The sequence below is a fragment of the Mandrillus leucophaeus genome, unplaced genomic scaffold (assembly GCF_000951045.1).
Source record: "Mandrillus leucophaeus isolate KB7577 unplaced genomic scaffold, Mleu.le_1.0 Scaffold596, whole genome shotgun sequence".
Lineage (NCBI taxonomy): Eukaryota > Metazoa > Chordata > Mammalia > Primates > Cercopithecidae > Mandrillus > Mandrillus leucophaeus.
The window spans coordinates 763,398-786,459 of NW_012106430.1; the positions used below are offsets into that span (position 1 = coordinate 763,398).

General features: G+C 39.8%; 1 protein-coding gene across 1 annotated transcript in view; it reads right to left on the bottom strand.

The window, feature by feature from the left end:
- Nucleotides 1–23,062, bottom strand: part of NPAS3 (neuronal PAS domain protein 3) — a gene marked incomplete at its 5' end in the record, with an annotated part of 876,143 nt that overhangs the window by 45,278 nt on the left and 807,803 nt on the right. The window contains one exon of the mRNA XM_011999525.1: nucleotides 22,752–22,870. Coding sequence (XP_011854915.1) covers nucleotides 22,752–22,870 — 119 coding nt within the window. The remainder of the gene's footprint in view (nucleotides 1–22,751; nucleotides 22,871–23,062) is intronic.

Genomic DNA, 23,062 nt, shown 5'->3' on the forward strand with positions numbered 1-23,062 from the left:
TATTTTCCCCTATTTAAACCCTTAATAGGAGTCAACACTTTGCTAGGCCCTATGGGGCCAGCTTGTCCAGGAGTTGTACACATTGGCCAAGCCCTGCATGAGACCTACAGAGGGATGCCCCGTGCAGAAGTAGCAAAGAGGAGAGCCATCCTGACAAGGCACTAGGGCGAACCTCTCAGGGAGTAGGCAGCATTTGAGTTAAATTTTTATGGGTGAGTAGGATTTGACTGGCATTAGGTCGGAGAACTATTATAAGCAAAAGCACCGAGACACAAAACTGCTTTTTGTGTTCAGAAATGGAGAGGAGTGCAGAGAGAGGACAAAGTGGAGTAGGTGGGAAGGTGCTGGAGGAGGTGAAGCGGGCTGGATTGTGGAATGCTACAAATGCTGTACAAAGGAGTTGTGACTTCGTGTTATAGACAAGGGGGGGACCAAGGAAGAATTCTGAAGAAAGGATTATATGACTGGACCTGAGATTTAGGAAGAAAACTATGAGAGCTTTCATTCACTCATTCATTCAATGTTTAATTAACCTTTATAAGGCACTGCTCTGTGCAGGCACTGAGGCATAGTTACCAAGAGCTCAGAGTCTGTCTGTGTTGACCTGATGATTGTGTGATCAGGGCTGTAACGGAAAGGTGAATAAAAGGAATGGCCTCTCCAGATGAGGGTAAAGAATGAATGTCAGTAGGACTAGTGTCCAACTGGCTACTCAGGCTTCAACCTTGGACCACTCTATTTCTGCTAATGCTTCCATTTCATCAGCATTCAAAGGCAGAAAAGGGGAGTGCATCAATTCTCTTGGACTCATCCTTGATCCTCTTTCTCTCATTTCCCAGATCCAGTCAATCACTAGGATCTAGGAATGTTCTCTTACTTCTGATGGTACATCCATTTCCAGTGCCGTTACTATAATACAAATTCTTATAATCTCACATCTGGACAATTGGGTGGGCAGCTGCCTAACTGGTCTCTCTCATTTTTTTCCCCCATCTTATTTTTCTCCACTCTGGTCCATCCTGCATTTACTGTCTGATTCATCTTCCTAAAGCATCTTTAAGGAAGTAGACCAGGAGCTATAGGGTCTACATTTGCCTGTATAACTTTGGAGCAGCAGCAGGACCTCTGTGAGCCTCAGTTCCCCATATATCAAACAGTGGTGACCATCCTCTCCATCCATGTCTTACACAATTGCTGAGAAAATTGAATGAGGTGGTGCATTTAAAAATGCCTTGAAAATGGTGTAGCACCATGTAGATAATCAAATTGTAGCGTTGTCACTATCACCACTCAAGAGCCTTGATTGATTCTGGAATAAAATTCAGATCACTTAGCTCATCATGAAAAGCTCATGTCCATTCAGTCTCAAGCTTCAGTCCCAAGCCAAGACAACTTGACTTATCTTCCATGACTACCCTCCCCGGACTCCAGATGCTTTGTCCAGCATCTCCTGAATCTACCTTGTGTTTATCTTCTCCATATCTTTTCTCACATCACCTTTCAGACACAGAATTCCTTCCTCATGCCCCACCATCAGTGGAAATAATATTTATTCTTCAAGGGCAATATCAAAGCCCTTTTCCTGTTCTTGAATACTTTAGCCCAATGCTGTCCTCTTCCCTTTGAATTCCTACTATTGTCTTGGCTACCCAGTCAGCACCTAGTTATGTACTACCAGGGATTGCACTCTCGCTGTCTCTGCCTTTGTCTCTGACTCTGTTTTTCTCCTGATGGCACAGAATACATCCTTTATTTCTCTGTGTACCTCATAAGACCAGACTACAGGATGACTGACTGCGTAGATGCTATATCTATCTACTGCATGAAGCCTCACAAAGCTCTTAACTTTCTTTCTTTTTTTTAAATCCATACAATAACCTCTAAGGTAGGTAGAGCACATATTAGTATCTCCTTTCTATAAATAAGGAGCTGGAGGCTAAGAGAGATGAAGTGTTTGGTTACGATTACACAGTTAAAATATAGTTCTGACATTCCTCCAAGCTCAGTGCTCTCTTTCATAGACCACCTTGCATCTCTTGCCACTCCCAATTGCTATTTTGATCCATCTGAGCAGTCTAAATCTGTCTGGTTCTCCCTTTTACTTCAAAAACCTTTCAATATAAGATTCCCTTTAGAAAACATATTAGTAAGATTCTTCTTGGGGGTTAGTTACTTCGTGAATACAACTGGGTACTGCAAGAAGCCACCCAACTGGGACTCCAGAAAATGTCCAGCGCATTCACTATGTAGTAGGTGGGTCTGGCTCATCTGGGCCCTCTTACCCTTTCTCCCTCAAGAAACTTATGGTCTCTGTATTACTCATTACTGACTCTGATAAATGATTACTTTATTTCAGTGCAAAGAGGGATACATAAAGGTTTCAATTACTAATAAAAAAAATCAAACTTAAAGTTGGATAATTGCTATGTTTGGGTGTTCATCCCCACCAAACTTCATGTTGAAATTAGATCCTCAATGTTGGAGGTGGGACATAGTGGGAGGTGTTTGGGTCATGGGGGCAGAACCCTCATGAATAGATGAATGCTCTCCCTCAGGGGTGAGTGAGTTCTCACTCTATTAGATCTCAGGAGAGCTGGTTGTTAAAGACCTGGCACCTCCCACTGTCTTGCTTGCTTCCTCTCTTTCCATGGCATCACTGTACCTGCCAGCTCCCCTACCCCTTCTGCCATGAGTGGAAGCAGCCTGAGGTCTCACCAGAAGTTGAACAGATACAGGTGCCATGCTTCCTAGATAGCCTGCAAAACCATGAGCCAAATAAACCTCTTTCCCTTATAAAATACCCAGCCTCTGGTATTCCTTCATAGCAATACAGAATGGACTAAGACAACAGTATTATTAAATAACACCAGACAGCTAATCTTAACATTAACCTAAGTGAGCAACAAGAAAGAGTCCTGAAAGGCCCACAGGCCCACCTGGTCTAGAGTGCAGCCTAATCACATCAGCCATGATTCATGGCCACTCCTATATAATCCTTTCCCCTGGGGCAATCCACAGACCCCACTGCAGGGATGGCATCATGGCAGTAACTTTCAGCTATTTTCCCACTTTTATTTTATGAACATACCTTCTGCCTCTGCCCTCTTCAGAAATAAAATGGGTAATCTGAAGGCTTCTATTAAAAGTGGCTTTTCTTCACAAAAATAAATAGAAATAAAATGAGAAGATCAATTACTTGTGATAAACATAAGCTAAGCCAATATATTCTGAAATGTTAAAACCCTAGATTTTACAGTTATAATCCAATAAAGATAATATTGGATATTCATAGTAACTTAGAGTTTACAGAATATTTTCACTCATATTATCTTACATTAACCTCATAATAACTCTATGATGTTTCAGGAGAGGTACTATTATCCTCTTTCAACAGACTTAGGCAGGCTAAATGAGTTCCCCAAGGTCAAATATATACCAAGTGGCAAAAATGAGGACTAAAACCTACATCTGTTGATCCTAAGGCCAGGGCTCTCCACATTCTACTGAGTTATCCAAAACAACAATATGTGTCTCCATTTGACTTACTCTCACTGCCCCTATCTAAAGATTTGTCCTGCTGTGTCTGTGGTATGGTCTATGAGACATGTCATGGCAGTTACCCCAATTAATTTCAAACAAACAGTCCAGTGAGAAATACAGATGTTTCCAAAAGGCCCCAAATGGTTTATTCTGTCAGGTATACCTCACAATAGTCAAACACCATGTCTACAGGCTTTTGAGGTTTATTCTGTCAGGTATACCTCACAATAGTCAAACACCATAGTCAAACAGAGGCTTTTGAGCTCTACAATTCTATGATTTTTAAGAGGGAAAGGGAGAAGAGAGAGAGAGAAACTTGAAAGATTTTGTGGTATTTGTTCTTGGGGACTAAGGACAGTAAAGTTGGTGTGCTGTTCTCTAAGATGGATTACCTGTCTGTACCTCTGTCTTTCTGGAAATTCGGTGGGATGGGGATGAGGATGCAGATCCCTGGACTGGCATAAAATATTGCCTGCACATTCCACTGAAGCCATGGTCTTCCTCTGACTATGCTACCGCCATAGAGCCAGCACTCTGAGCCTGACTGTAGCCCACTATCTTCCCCTGCTCCTAAGCATTCCATGAACATGAGGTCAGGGAGGAGAGGGAGCTGGGGAAGAAGGGAATGAGGACTTCCTTGGCCTCCCTAGTAGGCGAAATGTGTCTTGAATGTCACCCATTTCCATATTCCTCTTCTCCCTCCTGTTGGTCAAAGGCTCTTACTCTGCTGTATCTCTTCTGATACCCAGGATTCCAAATCACACTTTATTCCATCCCTCACATCCCACCTATTTCCTTAGTGCTCAGTTTTAAAGAATATAAGGGAAAGAAGCCCTCTAATATTAGACAGCAATGCTTTACTGCAGTACAGATCACTGTCTGTCTGCAATGTAGCTTCTTTCATTCACCCAATTCTTTCTCCAGCCGCCACCCCAGGGGGGTCGTGGGGCACCTCAAGCGGATGTTTCTCCTGCTTTGCATCTCACTGGTTACCTTACTTTCTTTTCTTTTTTTTTTTTTTTGAGACGGAGTCTCACTCTGTCGCCCAGGCTGGAGTGCAGTGGCGGGATCTCAGCTCACTGCAAGCTCCGCCTCCCGGGTTCACGCCATTCTCCTGCCTCAGCCTCCCGAGTAGCTGGGACTACAGGTATGTACCACCACACCTGGCTAATTTTTGTATTTTTTAAGCAGAGACAGGGTTTCACCGTGTTAGCCAGGATGGACCTTATTTTCTTAACAGGCTCAGGCAGCAGCTACTGTGAGGAAACTGATTTTCCTCTTTACAACTATCTGAAGAGAGGATTGCTACATCTCAACCCCTGGGAGCTTCCTCTGTGCTGAGGATCCCTTAAGCCCCCGGCACTGGGAACTGAGGGAGGCCAAGCTTCAGGCATGGCTAACTTTTCCCTAGGAAAAGAGAGCTCTGTATTTTGTTGCTCTTGTAGCACGGACATTTGCCTGTACTTTGGTGGGAGGGAAAACGAGAGGGAACAAATTTGGGAAATAAAAGCTTAGGAAGAAATAGATCACTTACTTTCCCCAAGAAGTGTTCTCATAGTGTTTGCCTGTTGTAGCTGCTGAAGTCAGATCAAGGAACCTGTAGATTTCTCTGGGTATATATTTTCTTGTTTTGTAGGGTATTGGCTGCATGATCTGATAAAAGCTGTGACTAAATGAACCCTACAATTTGTATTCCCACAGCCACAAGTGTATTGGCTACTTCTTTTCCTCCCCCCTTTGGCTCTGGAAGGTTCATTACTTAGTTACTGCAGAATCAATCTGAACTGGCCAAAATCAGTGATGGAATTTATAGCATAATAAATGCCCTGCCGCACAAATGCAGTTACACATGAAAGGCTTGGGAATGTTCTTTTGAGCAATCCTTCTACATTGTGGAGTGTACATTTTTTTTTTTTTTTTTTTTATCAATTTAACAGAATCATCTTAAGCATATTTTGAGAAGTATAATCCTGACAGCTACAGAGCAGATTTTCCCTGAGGCAGGTATTGTTGCAGAAAAACAATATTATTGATAAAAATCTTAGCATATTGGAACATGGAAGGGAAACTAAATACATCTTTTTCATTCTTCACACCAATCCTTTAGAGCTCCATTTTCCAACTTCACATTGCTTTCCACTTTCTCTTTGAATTTTTATTTTTGTAAAAGTGTTTTAACACTTCTCGAAGCACACTAATGAACTGTTCTTTAAGAAGAATCAGCCGTACCAAAGTTGGCTTTGAGAGGCAGGCAGAATTTGAAGTGCACTCAAAAGATAATGCACAGATTGGGGTATCAATGATTTTCCTTTTTAAAAGTCAGCAAGTTAAAAGATTACATTGGTATCTGGCCCATTTTTCTTGCTAAGTGCCCATATTATGGGTGAATCCTGTTTTATAGCATTCTGATACACAGAGAGTTGAACTTGAGCGTGAAACACTGAAAAAAAATATCAGAAAGACAGATGGTAGGCCGTCCTCCCCAAAACTCAATTTCATATTATGCATGTGATTGCTAATAGGCAAGTACTAAAAAACAATTTTCCTTGATGGAGAAGGGCTGATAAATTGTCAACATAAAGTTAGACTGTGGTTGCTCCAGTGATCGAAAGCTCGTCTGTGAGTTTGGTCCCATCAAAGTCAGCTTCTTACAACCGTATCAAAATTTATGAATGCATATGTCTATAAAGTGATGGAAAACAACCCATAATGCATGTTTGCTTATTGTGCATCAGCTCTGTGTTGCTTTAGTACATGCGAAAAGCCTGAACACCCAAACCCAACTTGGTCCAGTTCTCTTTTTTAGCTTCTGCATATGAAAAAGAGCCAAGAGTCAACTGGGGATGATGTCCCCTTCTATCCTGAGATCTGACTTAAACAAAAATATCTACTTTTAAATGGCTCTTGCATGGCTTGGGAGTGTACTCCATGGGGTTACACTAGCTTTGTGGTGGCAGAAGTAGGTGCATTTGAGAGCAGTTGAGAGCACTGATTATCTGGAGAAGAAAAAGATGTTTGAGAAAGAAAAAAATAAAATAAAATCAAGCAGCTGAAAGCAACTCAGCTCATGATCTGCAATACAAAGCACCAAAGTTTCATATTTTTATATATATATAATATGAATATATATATATATTTTAAATTATATTTTAAGTTCTAGGGTACATGTGCACAACGTGCAGGTTTGTTACATATGTATACATGTGCCATGTTGGTGTGCTGCACCCATTAACTCGTCATTTACATTGGGTATATCTCCTAATGCTATCCCTCCCCACTCCCTCCTCCCCACATCACATTATATTTTATAGAAAGGTAAAGCCTATGCAGATGCTGCAAAAATATTTAGAAAGGGAGAGGTTTTCTTTGTTTTCTTTGTGAAAATTACGTTTTTTAAAAAGGAATCATTCAATCCAGGAATATAAATGTTTATTTTTTGGGGAGAAGGAGAGAAAGGGGTGAAAATTTGCTCCTATTGAAAATCTAGTAGTCATATACTGTATTTGATTTTTTTAAAAAAAACTTATAACATTGAATATTTGCATGGTTATGAAACTCATATTTTATGTCATCAGTTACACTTGAGAACTGTTGTTTTAATTGCAGATCAGTTGTAACTGATGTGACATGCACAGATCTTACTGGGACAAAGGGATTGGGTATTCAGACAACACTGTTTACAAAGGTTACTATAATTAGTAGAAATTCTGAATAGCCAACCAAAATCAGCATTAAGTGAGTTGAAGAACAAATAAAATTTTTCTAATGAGAGACAGTTATCATCTTGAAAGGTCAGGGATTTTACTAAATGGTATATTCAAGGGAAACCATAGGCTGCTTGAAATGCAGGTTTTGCTTGTATTTTACCAAATACAGAGATATTTCCAATAATCTAGATACCTAATGGTGTGTAGACCAAGTGCTAAGTTATTGAGGTCTATGCAGTGCTTCGTATCTCTGATGTGTTTTGCAATGCCAGCTTTCAGTGCATACAGGTCTTAGTTTTTTTTTCCCTTGAGTTACTTGTTCTAGGATCATATTCCTCTTCTCCAAATGTCTATTTATATGAGCAATTTGAGGTTAAGGGGAAAAAGTCCCTGCACTCATGTTGGCAGAATGGTAGAAGGAAAAATGAATGGAAAAAATTCCAAAAGGATGATTTAATGACTTATTTAAATCTATATAACTTACTCTCTTACCTAGTAGGCTGAGAACAGCCTTCATGTTCTCCTTGTTAGAAAATAATGCTCTTTCTCTTACAATGATTCCAAAAAATTTTGTTGACATGAAACACTCTTTATCTTCATCCTTGTGACCCCAAACATTGATTAGCCTATGGGGCTGGCATTATACCATGTGAAGGTTCCTACTCTTGTCTACATATGCCAGCTCAGCTTACATATCTTTATTCCTGATACCCAGATTTCCTTCTGCTCACTACACTTGATGCCTTCATCTCTTTACTGATACCATTCCCTCTGTTTAGAGTTCCCTTCCTTCATATCTTTGTAGGTGAGCCTATCCCTTAAGAGCTGGCTAACATGATGCTGTCTTTGAGATCCTCTCTTTTTACACCAGATAGAATCATTTGCTTTATCCCATTGCCCTTGGAACATACCTCTATTATAGCACATATCACATTATCTCTTCTTTGTGTGCCTGCATAAGTCTCGACTCTACTTTCTGGATCAAGGACTCTGTTTTATCCATCTTTGTCTTCCCAGCACCCAGTACAGTGTATAATACACAACAGGTACACAATCAGTATTGACCACATGATTGAGTGAAATCAATTCCTAAATACTCTGAACAAAGGGTGATGCTGAAGAATGAAAGTTATAGATCATTCTTGGTTACACTAGACTTCTCTTTTGTTTTCTCAGGTTATTACCAACTGAGAAAGCGTGTTTTCAAAAAACTTTCCATTATGTAGATGTAAATAAAGCTTTGGGAAAAAAACGACATTCTAAAACTCTAGTTGGAATACTTAAAATTAGTTATTTCATATCAGTCTGGAAGGAGCTGAAGTAGATGAGCTCCAGGGTCAGCATATGCCTTGTTCAGCTTTCTTTAAAGGCATGGGGAGTAATAAAGCTCTCCATTTTATCTCCAGTGAAATAATACTGCTGAAATATCACCTCATTTTTGATGTCAGTGATGATTTCTTCTTACCTCCATGATGTCAAAAGGGAATTATTATTATTAGAATGACAGAGTACTAATGATGCTGTAAAAAAAAAATGAACAGCTGAAATCATCATAACCCAAGCATCCAACATATCCCTTCTTGACAAAGCCTCACTGTTTGGTACTTTGAACGGAGTCACTCTGCAATATCACAGCTGTGTAAATTTTTTCTAAGCAGGAAGTAAATCAAGAGCAGGTGTCTATGAATTTTCACTAGCAGAGTACCATCCTTTAAAAATTTTTAGGACTGGATGGCATGATTAGGACGTGTGATTTATGAATGCAAGAGAGAAAAGATTCTTTGGGGGCCAAAATGTCCTATGGGCTCTTGTGACACATCTCCACTGATGTTTTCCCCAAGAAGAGGAGCACTGTGTGGGGAGGAAGATTGGACAATGGCCTTTCTAGGCTTTGCAATCTGTCAGCACTGTGTGGGACAGTGATGGTATGGTGTGTTGGTTCTGGGCTTCACTCCCTTTTTTACTTACTGAGTGCTCTGTATCAATCTGTGTCTACTTTAGGGTTCTTGGAGTGCATGAGAAGCTGGAGGTGCTAGGCACTGCCACCTTTGTGTCCTAGAGATCAAATCCACAGAGCTTAACATCCCTCTGCTCTGCCAAGGGGCTTGGGATCTGGCCACTATGAGTTGTTGGGCAAATTGCATCACTCTCAGTATCATTTCAGTATAAAGAAAAGCCACATTTCATAGAGAAGATAGTAATTCATAATAAATTCAAGAATATTTTACATTCCTATTATGATATTTTTCTTTGAGGAGTTTGACAATTATAATATTGTTAATTCCACTCATCATAGAAGAGCATTTACCCAAGACTCAACTGCCTATGGAGCTATTCTAGGCAGGTTAAACATTTCAAGTCCCTAAAACTGGAAACGTACACCCATTTCAGATAACAGCGGCATAGGTATTCACCAATAAGCCAACTGCAAATAATTAAAGAAGAAGATAGATAAATTTAAAAAGAACATGATGCTGTGTGTTATTTGGTATAATCAGAGGGGTGAGTATATATTGTGTTTAAAGTTAGTGAGGAAAAGAAATTTGCCACTGTTTATGGAATAAAGCAAAGGAGTATTTCTCTCTAATCACCATTATTTTTTGTCTTCAGTTGAGGATCTAGATTAATTTCTGAGACTGGTTGGTTTTAGTCCATCCATAGTCTAAGAGCAAGGTACAAAAGTTCACTGACCCCTCCCTAAAAATTACAAAATCCTTCCCAGACCTCTTTCCCCTGGCGGCATTCATTTGGTTAAATGTTTCCTAGAATATTTCAGATTCTCAAACTAGCCTTGACCACGAGGCAATACGACAGTTCTTGGTGACTCTGACCCTGTGAGAACTTCTGCGCAAACTTTAATTTCCCTCTTCCCAGAAATCAGGGGCTGCTCCTGGGTAGGCCAGTCCTCTATTCCGTTTTACCCAGAATGTCCCAAAGTGGCTAAAGCACTAATGCACAGAGTGGAGCTCAAAGGCAGGTACTGTCAACCAACCATCAATGACATCAAAGTCAATTGTTTGCTTTGTTTTCATCAAGGAAATAGAGGCCCAGGATAATCAGGCTGTTTGTCCGACACTGCAGAGCAAGTCAGAAGCAAAGTGCTGGTAGTGGGATGAAATGTTCTGACTCTCCCCACCAGGTGTTCCCCTATTAAGGCACTCTGCTTTTCATGACTTCTACAAGGAATCATGAGTTTGAAGGACATTTGACAAGGGGCTGTTGAGGACTGTTAAATATATTCAAAACTACCAAGTAATAATCAAGTATCTCTTGATTGTACTTCCAGAGCTCTAGCCCCTAGAATTGGGTACAAGTGGGGCACAAGTTAAATACACATTGATTTTTTAAAAACTGAATATGATAGCATAAAAAATATGTCATAGAATGTGTCACCCATTAGTGTAGGCTTTTTAAACAGAAAAGTTATAGTATCATCTTATCCTTATCATCAGGGCCCCAATACTATAAACACTTGTATAATTCCACTGGCTACATATTCTCATCTCTAAATTTCTTTTAAAGGGACTAGAACACTGACTGAAGGAAGATGTAGAACAATGACCCAAGGAAGAAATATGTTCTGGCTTAGTACAAATGATGTCTAATATTTATAAATTCATTCATTTTTAAAAAAACAAATGTTTATATTGAATTTCTACTGTGTGCCTGAAACTGTTCTAGGAATTTCCTGTTACACTGTAGTAGGGGAGGAGAACTACGTACAAATACAGGTATAAAATAGTGTCAGGTTGTGTTAAGTGTGATGAAGAACAGTAAGGAGCAGGATAAAGCAGATGATGGCGTGCAGAAGGAACACTTGATATATTGTAGATGGGGAGGTGAGGAAAGTGATGTTTAAGCAGAAATCGGAGTGAAATGCAGGTATGACCCATGGGAATATATCAGGACAATATATACTTCAGAGAGAATTAAAAGCAGATGGGAAAGCCCTGGTAGAAGGGAGATGTAAATGCTGCTATAAGTCAAGGGATAACTTATTTGGATTGTCTCCGTAGACAGTTGCCCAACTATGAGCCAAAGGTGATGTTTTCAACATAGCCACTTAGAGATATCAATTGTTCACTGGTAGTTCCAATAAGACACACACCCGCCCAGGCAGCAGCCCAAAGCTTCTTCCCTAGATGTAACTACAGAGGATTGAGAATTTGATTACATGGATGATTCTTTTGTCTAAATCAGAGTCTTGTTACTCAAATCACGTTGTGATGAGGTCATTCTTTTCATTTGATGGTGGGATGAGGGGCATCCCTAGAGGGATGGGGCAGATAAAATTGCTCCCTTGTGCCCTGGAAAGTCACTATGATGGAGCTATCAGCTCCAGAATCCTGACTCTCTTCTTTTACTTAGAATGAGTGGGTAGAGGGCCGGGAGCTGTGGCTCACGTCTGTAATCCTAGCACTTTGGGAGGCCGAGGTGGGCAGATCATGAGGTCAGGAGTTCGAGACCAGCCTGGCCAACATGGTGAAACCCTGTCTCTACTAAAAATACAAAAATTAGCCGGGCATGGTGGTGGGCGCCTGTAATCCCAGCTACTCAGGAGGCTGAGGCAGGAGAATCATTTGAACCCAGGAAGCAGAGGTTGCAGTGAGCTGAGATCGTGCCACTGCACTCCAGCCTGGGCAACAGAGAAAGATTCCATCTCAAAAAAAAAAAAAAAAAAAAAAAAAAAAAAAAAAAAAAAAAAAAGAATGAGGTGATATGAGTTGATAGAATCCCCTAAGGAATGTCGCATAGTATCTCTCGGGTGCAGCAGCGTTCAAGCCACAGGGGCAGTTTGCCTTCCCCGCAGGTTCAGTTTCTGGGATATAGATGTTCTAATCAAACCATGGAGACTTATGGGCTACATAGGAGGCTTAGAAGCTCCATTTATTCCAGAGATCAACAACCTCAAATTGGTCCTTTCCCTACTTCATTTCTTGCATTAAGGGCTGTATTAGTCTTCCCATGATGCTAAATCAATTCCAAAGAAAACCATTTGATATGTGCTTCTTTTGTTAAAGGAACAGATGACGTATTTCAGTCATATTTTGTCCCTTATAATCAAATCAATATTCAGGACACTTAAGCAAGAAGAAATTTCCCAGAAATAAATGCATTTTCTATATTTGGAAGAAATCATTTATTATTCTAGAGCTCATATAACTTCCAGGAGATAATCTGAAATATTACTGATGAATTACTATTTTTCATAGGTACAGGTGCATCTGCAGAGGTGTAGAAATTAAGGTTTTGTATAGTCTAGATTCACCTCCATACATGAAATTTCACATGTAGACATGGATTGTATGTGTTCACAATGGGCCAGGCATTGTGGTAAGCACTTTACCTACATCTCATTTTATTTCACAATAGCCTTATGAAGACGGTTGTATTGGTACTCTCGTTTTATAAGAAAAAATCCAGATGCTTAAAGAAGTTAAATAAAAGTCACAGACCCAGGAATGCAGGACTAAGTCCAAATCCTCAGCTGTCTGATGTCATAGCTACTCTGGTTGTCACTCTTCAGTAGAGTAATTTTGAGGTAATAAAGGTCAAACGGTAACATACATTCCTTGTTTTCTGTTTTATTGTGTTTCACATTTTATTGCACTTTCCAGATACTGTGGTTCTTCTCTGGTCTGGCTCTGTCACCCAGGCTGGAGTGCAGTAGCACGGTCACGGCTCACTGCAGCCTCGAACTCCTGGGCTTGAGTGATCCTACTGCCTCAGCCTCTTAAGTAGCTAGGACTATAGGAGTGTGCCACCATGCCTGGCTAAGTATTTTTATTTTTGTATTTTTGTAGAGAGGGGGTCTTGCTATGTTGCCCAGGCTGGTCTTGAACGCCTGGGCTCAAGCAGTCCTCTTGCCTCAGCCTCCCAAAGTGCTGGGATTACAGGTATGAGCCACTGCACATGGTCTAGATACTGTGCTTTATACAAATTGAAGGTTTGTGGCAATCCTGCTTCAAACAAGTTCATTGCTGCCATTTTTCCAATAGCACGTGCTCACTTCATCTCTGCATCACATTTTTGTAACTCTTACAACATTTCATACTTCATTATTATTATTATTTGTTTTTTTGGGATGGGGTCTCCCTCTGTTGCCCAGGCTGGAGTACAGTGGTGTAATCTCAGCTCACCGCAACCTCTGCCTCCTGGGCTCAAGCAATCCTCCCACCTCAGCCTCCTGAGTAGCTGAGACCACAGGCAAGCACCACTATGCCTGGCTAATATTTTTGTATATTTGGTAGACAGGGTTTCGCCATGTTGCTCAGGCTAGTCTCGAACTCCTGAGTTCAAGCGATCCTTCCATCTTCGCCTCCCAGAATGCTGGGATTACAGGTGTGAACCACCATGCCTGGCCCAAAGTTCATTATTATTATACCTGTTGTAGTGATCTGTGATCAGTGATCTTTGATATTACTATTATAATTGTTTTGGGGGTGCCACGAATCATGATTCAAATAAGAGATGAACTTAATTGATAAATGCTGTGCGTGTTCTGACTGCTCCAGTGACCAGCTGTCCCCAGTCTCTCTCCCTCTCCTCAGGCCTCCTTATTCCCTGTGACACAACAATATTGAAATTAGGCTAATTAATAACCCTAGCATGGCCTTTAAGTGTTCATGTGAAAGGAAGAGTTGCACATCTCTAACTTTAAATCAAAAGCTAGAAATGACGAAGCTTAGTGAGGAAGGCATATTGAAAGCTGAGATTGGCCAAAAGCCTCTTGGTGCCAGTTAGCCAACTTGTGAATGCAAAGGAAAAGTTCTTGAAAGAAAAGAAAAGTGCTACTCTAGTGAACACACAAATGATAAGAAAGTAAAACAACCTTACTGCTGTTATGGAGAAAGTTCTAGTGTTCTCGATAGAAGACCAAACCAGCCATAATGCCAAAGCCTAATCCAGAGCAAGACCTTTAGTTCAATCTCTCTTCAATTCTACAAAGGCTGAGAGAGATGAAGAAGTTGCAGAAGAAACAGTGGAAGCTAGCAGAGGTTAATTCATGAAGTTTGAGGAAAGAAGCCATCTCCATAACATAAAAGTGCAAGATGAAACAGCAACTGCTGGTGTAGAAGCTGCAGCAAATTCTTCAGAAGATCTAGCTAAGATCACTGATGAAGGTAGCTACATTAAACAACAGATTGTTAATGGATACAAAACAGCCTTCTCTTGGAAGAAGATGCCATCTAGGATTTTCATAGCTAGAGAGAAGTCATCAATGTCTGGCTTTAAAGGACAGGTGGATTTTCTTGTGAGGAGCTAATGAAGCTGGTGACTTTAAGTTGAAGCCAATGCTCACTTATTCTGGAAATCCTAGGGCTCTTAAGAATTATGCTAAATCTACTCTGTCTATGCTTTAGAAATGGAACAATAAAACCTGGATGACAGCACATCTGTATATTAGCATGGTTTACTGAATATTTTAAGCCCACTGTTGAGACCTACTGCTCAGAAAAAAATACTCCTTTCAAAATATTACTGTTCACTGACAATGCACCTAGTCATCCAAGAACTCTGATGGCAACATACAGGGGAGTCAGTGCTGTTTTCATGCCTGCTAACACAATATCCATGCTGCAACCCATAGATTAAAGAGTAATTTTGACTTTCAAGTCTTATTATTTAGGAACCATGTTTTGTAAGGCTGTAGCTGCCATAAATAGTGCTTCCTCTAATGAATCTGGGCAAAGAAAATTGAAAACCTTCTGGAAGGAATTCACCATTCAAAATGCCATTAAGAACATTTGTGATTCATGAGAAGAGGTCAAAATATCAACATGAACATTAGTTTTAAAGAAGTGTATTCTAACCCTCATGGATGACTGAGATGCTCAAGACTTCAGTGGAGGGAATAACTGCATATATGGTGGAAATGGCGGGAGAACTAGAATCAGAAGTAGAGTATGAGGATGTGACTGAATTGCTGTAGTCTCGTGATGAAACTTAAATGGATGAGTAGCTGCTGCTTATGGGTGAACAAAGAGAGTGGTTTCTTGAGATGGAACTTACTGTTGGTGAAGATGCTGTGGCCATTGTTGAAATAACAAAGGATTTAGAATATTCTATAAACTTAATTGATAAGGGTTTGAAAAGATTGACTTCAGTTTTGAAAGTTCTACTGTAGGAAAAATATTATCAAACATCATTGCATGTTACAGAGAAATCTTCATGAAAGGAAGAGTCAGTCTATGTGGCAAACTTCATTGTTGTCTTATTTTTAAAACTTGCCACAGCCACCCCAACCTTCAGCAACCACCACCCTGATCAGTCAGCAGCCATTCACATGGAGCCAAGACCCTCTACCAGCAAAAACTCTGAAGGCTCAGATGATTGTTAGCATTTCTTAGCAATAAATTATTGTTAAATTAAGATATGCACATTCCTTTTTAGAAATAATGCTGTTGTACACTTAATAGACTACAGTATAAACTTAACTATTATCTGCATTGGGAAACCAAAAAATTCATGTGACTTACTTATTTCCATGTTTGCTTTATTGCCATGGTTGGAACCAACCTGCAGTATCTCCAAGATATGCCTGTATCTGGAAACCTTTGATTTCTGTAAAGAGTTTAGTAACTGCTATTTCAGACCACCAGGTCAAGAGATTACTTTAGTGAAAGAGAAATCTGGGGTCTCTGCAGCTATTGTTAGGACAACTTGGTATGTTAAAGAGTACAAGACCTGAAGAAAAATGACTTGTGCTTGTGTTTGTGTTTTAGTTCTTAGGTCTGTTTTACAACTAATTGTAATAGGCCAAAGTCTCATAATAGTGATAATTATATAAATAAATCTATTAGGTTGAGAAGGTATTTACAGAGGCATTAGCAATAACTTTTAGGGGCATTAGTTGGTTAAAAGACATTATAGATAGGAAAGTTTGTTAATTTTTTCATCAACAATGTCATTTTTAAAGTGATCATCACTTTTGTTATTCTTAGCTAGCAAAGGCTCAGAAAACTGATCTGAAAAGATGCAGCATTAGTCAGAGAAGAGATACTGTTAACTCCCCTACCTGCTTCCTTAAATCTCTGTAGTGCAAAATGAAGGATCTGTAAGTTAGCAACATACTTGGGCTGCAGTCACTGACATACTTGAATTTAAAGACACTTCCCAGAGTGGCTAGTGATTATGCCTCTAGTTGGTAAAATAGCTAGCTGATTAGTCCCAGCAGAAATGACATACCCAAAGCTGGAACTACTATCATGCCTTGGTAATGGGAAATAAATTCTTTAAGATCAGAAACAATGTCGGCTGTATTTAAAATGACACTGGAAACCACGTTGTAATGGACAATTGTGCAGAGGTGAGCAGAGACTAAAACGAGGTAATAGGATTTTAAAAATTTGATTTCATTGGTTCTCTCCTCTATTTGCATTTTTCATCAGGATAACCTCTGCCTGTAAGTTCCACCCTGGAAATTTTTTCTCCTTCAATTTATCCTGGGTATCTGGGTTGATTGAAAGGCAATAAATGCATAGCCTTAGAAACCCTGAATGGGTTGACAGAATTTTTGGTCTTTGAAAATTCATCTATTGATTTGACAAGACAGTTACATTTTGCACAACTTGGAATGCTGTAGTCATCATTTCAAGACAACACAAAGCTGAAGCAAAAGGCTTCAGGAGAAGCATTGGTATGTCTGGACACCTGGAACATCTCTGAATCTCAGATAAAAAAGAAACATCCAGGTGGCATCTAGTCCATCCACACTTGTCTGGGAGGAGGAGGAGACTCCTAACTGATGGGTTCAATGTACGGTCTTAGAAATCTCCAGAGAAGGACCACTACCATATTGCTCCCCACATTAGTGCTGGGCATACCTCCAGTCTATACTTTTCCTGGTATGATTAAAACTCCATAAGAATCAGCATTCTTATTACAATATGTCACATATTCTTAGCAGTCTCTGAGAAATCATGGAGTTTTTCCAGAAGACAGGATATTGGCAAGTATTATCCTAATTTTCAGAAAGAGAGAGCCCCAACATGTTTATATCCAGAAAAAAAAATCTTCAAAGATAATTTAATAAAAATTTGTGATCAGCAGAGGCTAGCATGAAGTCATGATAAATAGGTGATGCTAACATGACTCATTTCTCATTTTCTGAATGGAATCTTCAACTGATAGCTAAAGGGGACACTATGGACCCAGTATGTATCAATTTTAGTAAAGCACCGATAAAGATGTGCAATATCCTTGTAGGCAAGATGGAGAAATGTGAGCCAAATCATGGTACAATCATTTTGAGTTTATAGCTATTCCAACAGTCACATGTAAAAGATACTGATGTCAACTAGCAGGATCTCTAGTGGTATGCCATAGGGCTTGGTGCTGTCAACATTTTTCATTGGTATTTCAGAAGGAAAGAGAGCATGCAATTCACTTAAATCAACATTTATTGAGTGACAACTACGTGTAGCATACTGTGCTAGGTGCTGAGGGAAGAAAATAGGGTAACAAAGTACCCAGTATCCAATGTTGGGTATTGGACATTAGGAGGCATTTGAAATCAGAAGATCTGGATACTTCTCAGTCTTGCCATTTATCATTTATCTGACTTAGACAAGTCAATTTGTATTTCTATGTCTCCATTTTACTTATCTTCAAAACTGAGGAAACAGGTAATTACCTAAAATAATTATTGTGAAGTTCAGATGAAGTTATATGAAAGTACATCATACAGTGGAAAAAAGATGCCTAGCTGAGCCTGTGTTATCTCACTTTATCTGTAGGAAAAATCTTTGGTTTAGGTACTATTAATAGCTTCCTTTTACAGGTAAGAAAATGAGGCACAGAGAATGTAAGTAAAATCTCAAAATGCTATTTTAGCATAGAAGAGAAGGGATAATTTTCCTTATATGCATTGGGGGAAATGAAAAAATAAGTGATATTTGAGTGGGGCCATACTGGTTGAGTAAGAGTTTTCCAGGTGAAAGTGTGGCAGAAAGGCATAGGACTTCAATATGTATCAACACTGGATGGATAAATGCGAGGGAGAAATGAGGAGGAAGGGAAAGGGCTATTGTGAGACTGATGGAATATGTTCTGGAAGATGCACTAACTTGGTTTCTTAATAAGTGCTGAAGATATCATACTGTTAAATAGGGTTTTGTAACCTGGAATCAATGGATAAAATGATGCAAAATGAATTTACTTTGGGAGAGGCTCTATAGATTTTATCAAATCTTTAAAGGGCTCTATGATACCCCAAATAAAACAAATCTGTTAAAATTTCATGTGTACCTTCTTCCACAGAGCATATGCAACTATGAAGTTTTAGTAACAAAAGTTTCTAATTTAAAAGACACCTATGTTTGGGCTTAGAGAAGGCAAAATAATTTTCTTTAGCTAATTAGCACCTTCTCGTTAATTTTGTTACTTCATGTTTAGATGCAGATACTCTTAAAGCTAGAGTATATCAGCGATCCTAATAAACTAGTGAAACTACCAATTATTTTTTCTTTAGAATTCTTTATGTCATAAAGGAGACTGGGTAGGATTTCGGAAGTCATTTAGCTTAATACTTAGCTACAGGCAAATCCATGCCCAAATCATCCCAGATGGGGGACTATTTTTAAGGATCTCAAGTTCTTGCATCCTCCCTCCCTTAGTAATATGTTTGCATACGTCATAGCAGGAACTCCAGTATTTGATGATTTCACCACTGTGAAGAGTTTGAAGACATTCTGAGCATTATGTAAACATGATAGATTTTCTCTTTTTGCCTATGTTTGCCAGTCTAGGCTGTCTACAGTGCCATTAGAATGAGGACATCATAATGTGTGTGAATAAATACTTCAGAAATGACAGTGGAGCTGGTGGGCATTTAAGAAGAGATTAGAAAACTGAAAGTCCCATGCCAAAGGAAACTATCCTCCAAAGACGGGAGCTAAGGAGGCGACCCAATTAGTCTTCCCTTCTCTAATTTCCCTGATTACATATCTTCTTTTACCCCATGTGCTATACCTAGCAAGTTCCCCCAGACATAGACCTAATCAAGAAGGCAGAATCTATGTGCAATGCAATTTAAATGAGAGCTGTGCTATGCTATGTGACTAACAGTGAGGCCTAAACAACAGGGAAGCCCCTGGGGCATAAAAAGTGGCTGGTCCAGATAACATGCTACTGTGGATTTCAAAGCAAATGAGGACAGAAACAATTGGATGTCAGCTCATATTTGGGAAACTTCATTGGAGAGAGGGTAGTTTCCTGAGGAATGGGGTGTGGCAAACTCTGCAACAGCAACTCACATTAGCAGATGCAGGTTGGTATTTCTTTGGCTAGAACTCTTGGTGATGGGGAATGTGAGTAGGCATGGAGTCCTGGAAAAGAAGTAAATCTTCATAACTCCTTGGGCGCATTGGAATCACCAAGCACTGATACACTAGTGCAGTGGGATATGGTAAGCCCCTGAGGGAAGGTCTTAATTAGGCAAGAAGTTTTTCTTTTAAAAATTTAAGTTAATTACTTTTTTCATATGTTGAGGTCAGCACATGCTGAGCCATTCTTTGGACTTAATCCTTTAAGCAGTGAAGCAGAGGGGCTAAGGGGACAGCCTTGGAGGATTTGATTCTGGTGCTTCAGTAGCTACTTAAGGGCTGTATGAACATGGGCAAAGTATTTCACCTATTAAGACCTCAGTTTCATCACCCGCAAAATGGGCATAATGATAGAATATAACATTTGGACAATGCCTGGCATAGAGAAGGATTTTAAATAATCCTGTTGTGTGGATTAAACAAGTGTAAAGCATGTGGCACAGGGGCTGCCACAGAGTCAATGTTCAGTAAGTGGTACTTTTGTTCCTATGACAACAACAACAGATAAAGTGATGGAGAAAGTTAGAAAGGTCCATGTGCCAAGATCACAGGAAAAATGGACAGAATATAGTGACCTGCAGTGAGCAAAGTTTGACATCTTAGGATCTTTAACTATGGGAAAAGATGCATATAATGGTAATAAATTAGGGGGAATATTGGGAGTACAGAGAAATGATCATCACCGTTTCTTTTTATTTATGTTTATTGTGTGGTGGTGGGGTGATTACCAGTTTTATTGGAATGTTTTATAAGCTGCTAGATTTACTTACTGAGAACGAACAGATAAATAGGGATGTTATTCAGCTGTGTCATGCCACGGGCTCTCGTCAGCTCTTCCACTAACTTTCAGACAAGGTTAATTAATGAGGGAAGTTCACTGCAGAGGAGGAGGAGGAGGGAAAGAGCTGGATCTGCTGGATGATTCATCTTACTAGGGAACAGAGGATGAATCAACTTTTGTTGGTAGTAGTTCTGGGGAGGAGAGTAGGGCATCAGCTGGAGACTCCCATGGTATCTTGAGAAAGACCTGCTGACAGGGTGTGTCAGGGGAGTATGGTCACTTTAACGTTACATGATTTGATGGGAACTGGAATAGCTCCTAAATCTTTTCCAATCTTGGATGTTCAAGGTTGCACTTTTAAGTCTTTTGTTTATTGAAGGCCCATTCTTACTGCAAGGCATCTTTAATCTTAAGCCCAAGTGGCTTCAGAAACATCGTTCTTCCATTTGTTTGCATGATGGTCCCTTCTCATTCACTGCTCACAGGTGACATCCCACCTCCTCAGCGTGACCTTTTGTGATCTTCCTATTTAAAGTGGCTTCCTGCTCTCATCAGCCGCCCGCCCCCTCACACTACCTTTCTTTGCTGTCTGCATAGTAGTATAGCCTAGTGGTGAAGTGCATGTGGTATGGAGCTGGACTCCCCAGGTTCAAACTCTGGCTCTGCTCCTTCAACATGTGACATTGAGAATGCTAATTAGTTTTCTATCCTTAGTTTGTGTGTAAAATGGAAACAAAAATAGGAATGCTGTAAGGTCTTACACAGGTGAACTATATGATACCCAGCATATTGCAGTGTTCCTAAATACCGGCTGTTATTAATTTTAGCCATCATTACTTTCTGATCTCTAGTTTATGGTATGAAAAAAATTTTAATCAGTGTTAAATTATCAAACAATATTGAATTATACTTAATATTGCTTTCTGAAACTATATATCACTCCTCTCACCCTTCTTCCCTCCTGGGATGTGCCCCCTCCAAACCAGTAAAAATGAATAAACGTGAAGAAAGAATGCTGAGAGACAGGAAACAGTTCGAAAGGAAACCCCGTGGTTCCTAAAATCTGAAATGCAAAGAATGTGTCTTTCTAGCATTAGAATAACAAGAATCTCAACATCTGTGGTCTGCTTATAGAATTCCAAACTAATGAATGCAGCAAGGCAGGGCAATAGAAAATGGTCCTAAGGATAGGGTCTGTTTTCTTTCCCTCAATGCACTCCTTTGTAAGAAGCCTCTATCGGATAGGGCTACAGCAGGTGGAGCTGCCCACTTGGCTCTTCTCTGCATCGCACCTGCTAAAGGTTAAGGATACTCCACTTGTGCCTTTTAGACTCCAAGACAGCTCAGCTAAAGGTCGTTCTTGGAAGGATCTGCTTCCCTACCTCTCTTGTTTTTCTGAAGAATTAATATCAAAGAAAGTGCCCGACTCTGACTTTTATACAGCTGGCTAGTCTCCTGATGGCTTAGGTAAGGTTTTGAAGACCTAATGATACTGGCTGTTACCATCCCCGATAACACAACAGTCACCTTAAAGAACTGAACTATCAGAAGTTCTAAATTCTAAAGCTGGGGAAGGTCACAACGGCTGGCCACATTGATGGCATATGCCATTTCTGTTTGCCTTCCCACAGATAATCAATATTGTTTGAGATTGGTTAGTGTGTTGTAAAATTGATAAGATTCAGGTTGCCAAAGGCATTTCATGAATTTCATAGGTCTTAATTTATGTTGCTATAGTAACTGAAACATTGGAATTTCCTGAGATTAGAAAGCTTTTATATCCTTAACCTTAAAATGATGATAATGTAGAGTTGGACTGTGGACTTGGTATTTGCTTGTGAGGAACTTAAGTATATCGAGTATTCTATGAATGCTAAGGTGTGACTGCATGTTCCATAAATACAGTTTCAAAATTCAGGTTTCTAATATCCCACCTGATTTTCTCGTCTATGTGTATAAATCTCGGTGGCTAAGATGTTATTAAAACGGACAGCCTTTCTCTAAAGAGAAAGGGAGAATTTGAAGGGGAAAGCGAGAGAAGTGGAACTCTCCTAAGTGGCAGTTCTAGAGCACTCATCTTAAGGACTGATATGAAATTGGCTCACCTTCTCCATTAAAGTGAATTTCCAGCAGGTGCTGAAGCACTTGGCATATTTTTAATCAATGTTTTGAGAAAAGACACTATATTGGGGCTTTCAGTGCACCAGCAATGTCTGAAGTGAGAAGGAGAGGTGTAAAGAAGCTCCTGCCTTGAGTCAGGAAGATGACTAGGAATCCTATGCACTCCTCAAGATCACATGTGTTCATTATATGGACCTAAAGCAGCTGGAAAATTCAATGCAAAATACCTAGGACTGGCCTGAGACAGCAATGTCTCCCCTCCCGGAACCAGCTTACCTTATATCCTGATGATTTGATGTGCACACCGCGTTTGGTCAGAGTAGATTTCATTCGGATGAAAAAGGAACGCTCAAGAGTGTTGTCAGTGGTTAGCAGACTGGGGCTGGTTGACTCCACTGAGGAATACAAAAATACAGACACACATGATTTAGATCTTTACACAGCCCCTCACAGCTACAGCTCAGGTGCAATCCTTGAGTTCACTAAAAATAAATGACTGATGGGTGCTAAGAGCAGTAGTAATCAATTTACCTCATTTAGAAAATGTTTACTTTGCAGAAAATAAAAAAGAAAAATTAATGTATCTA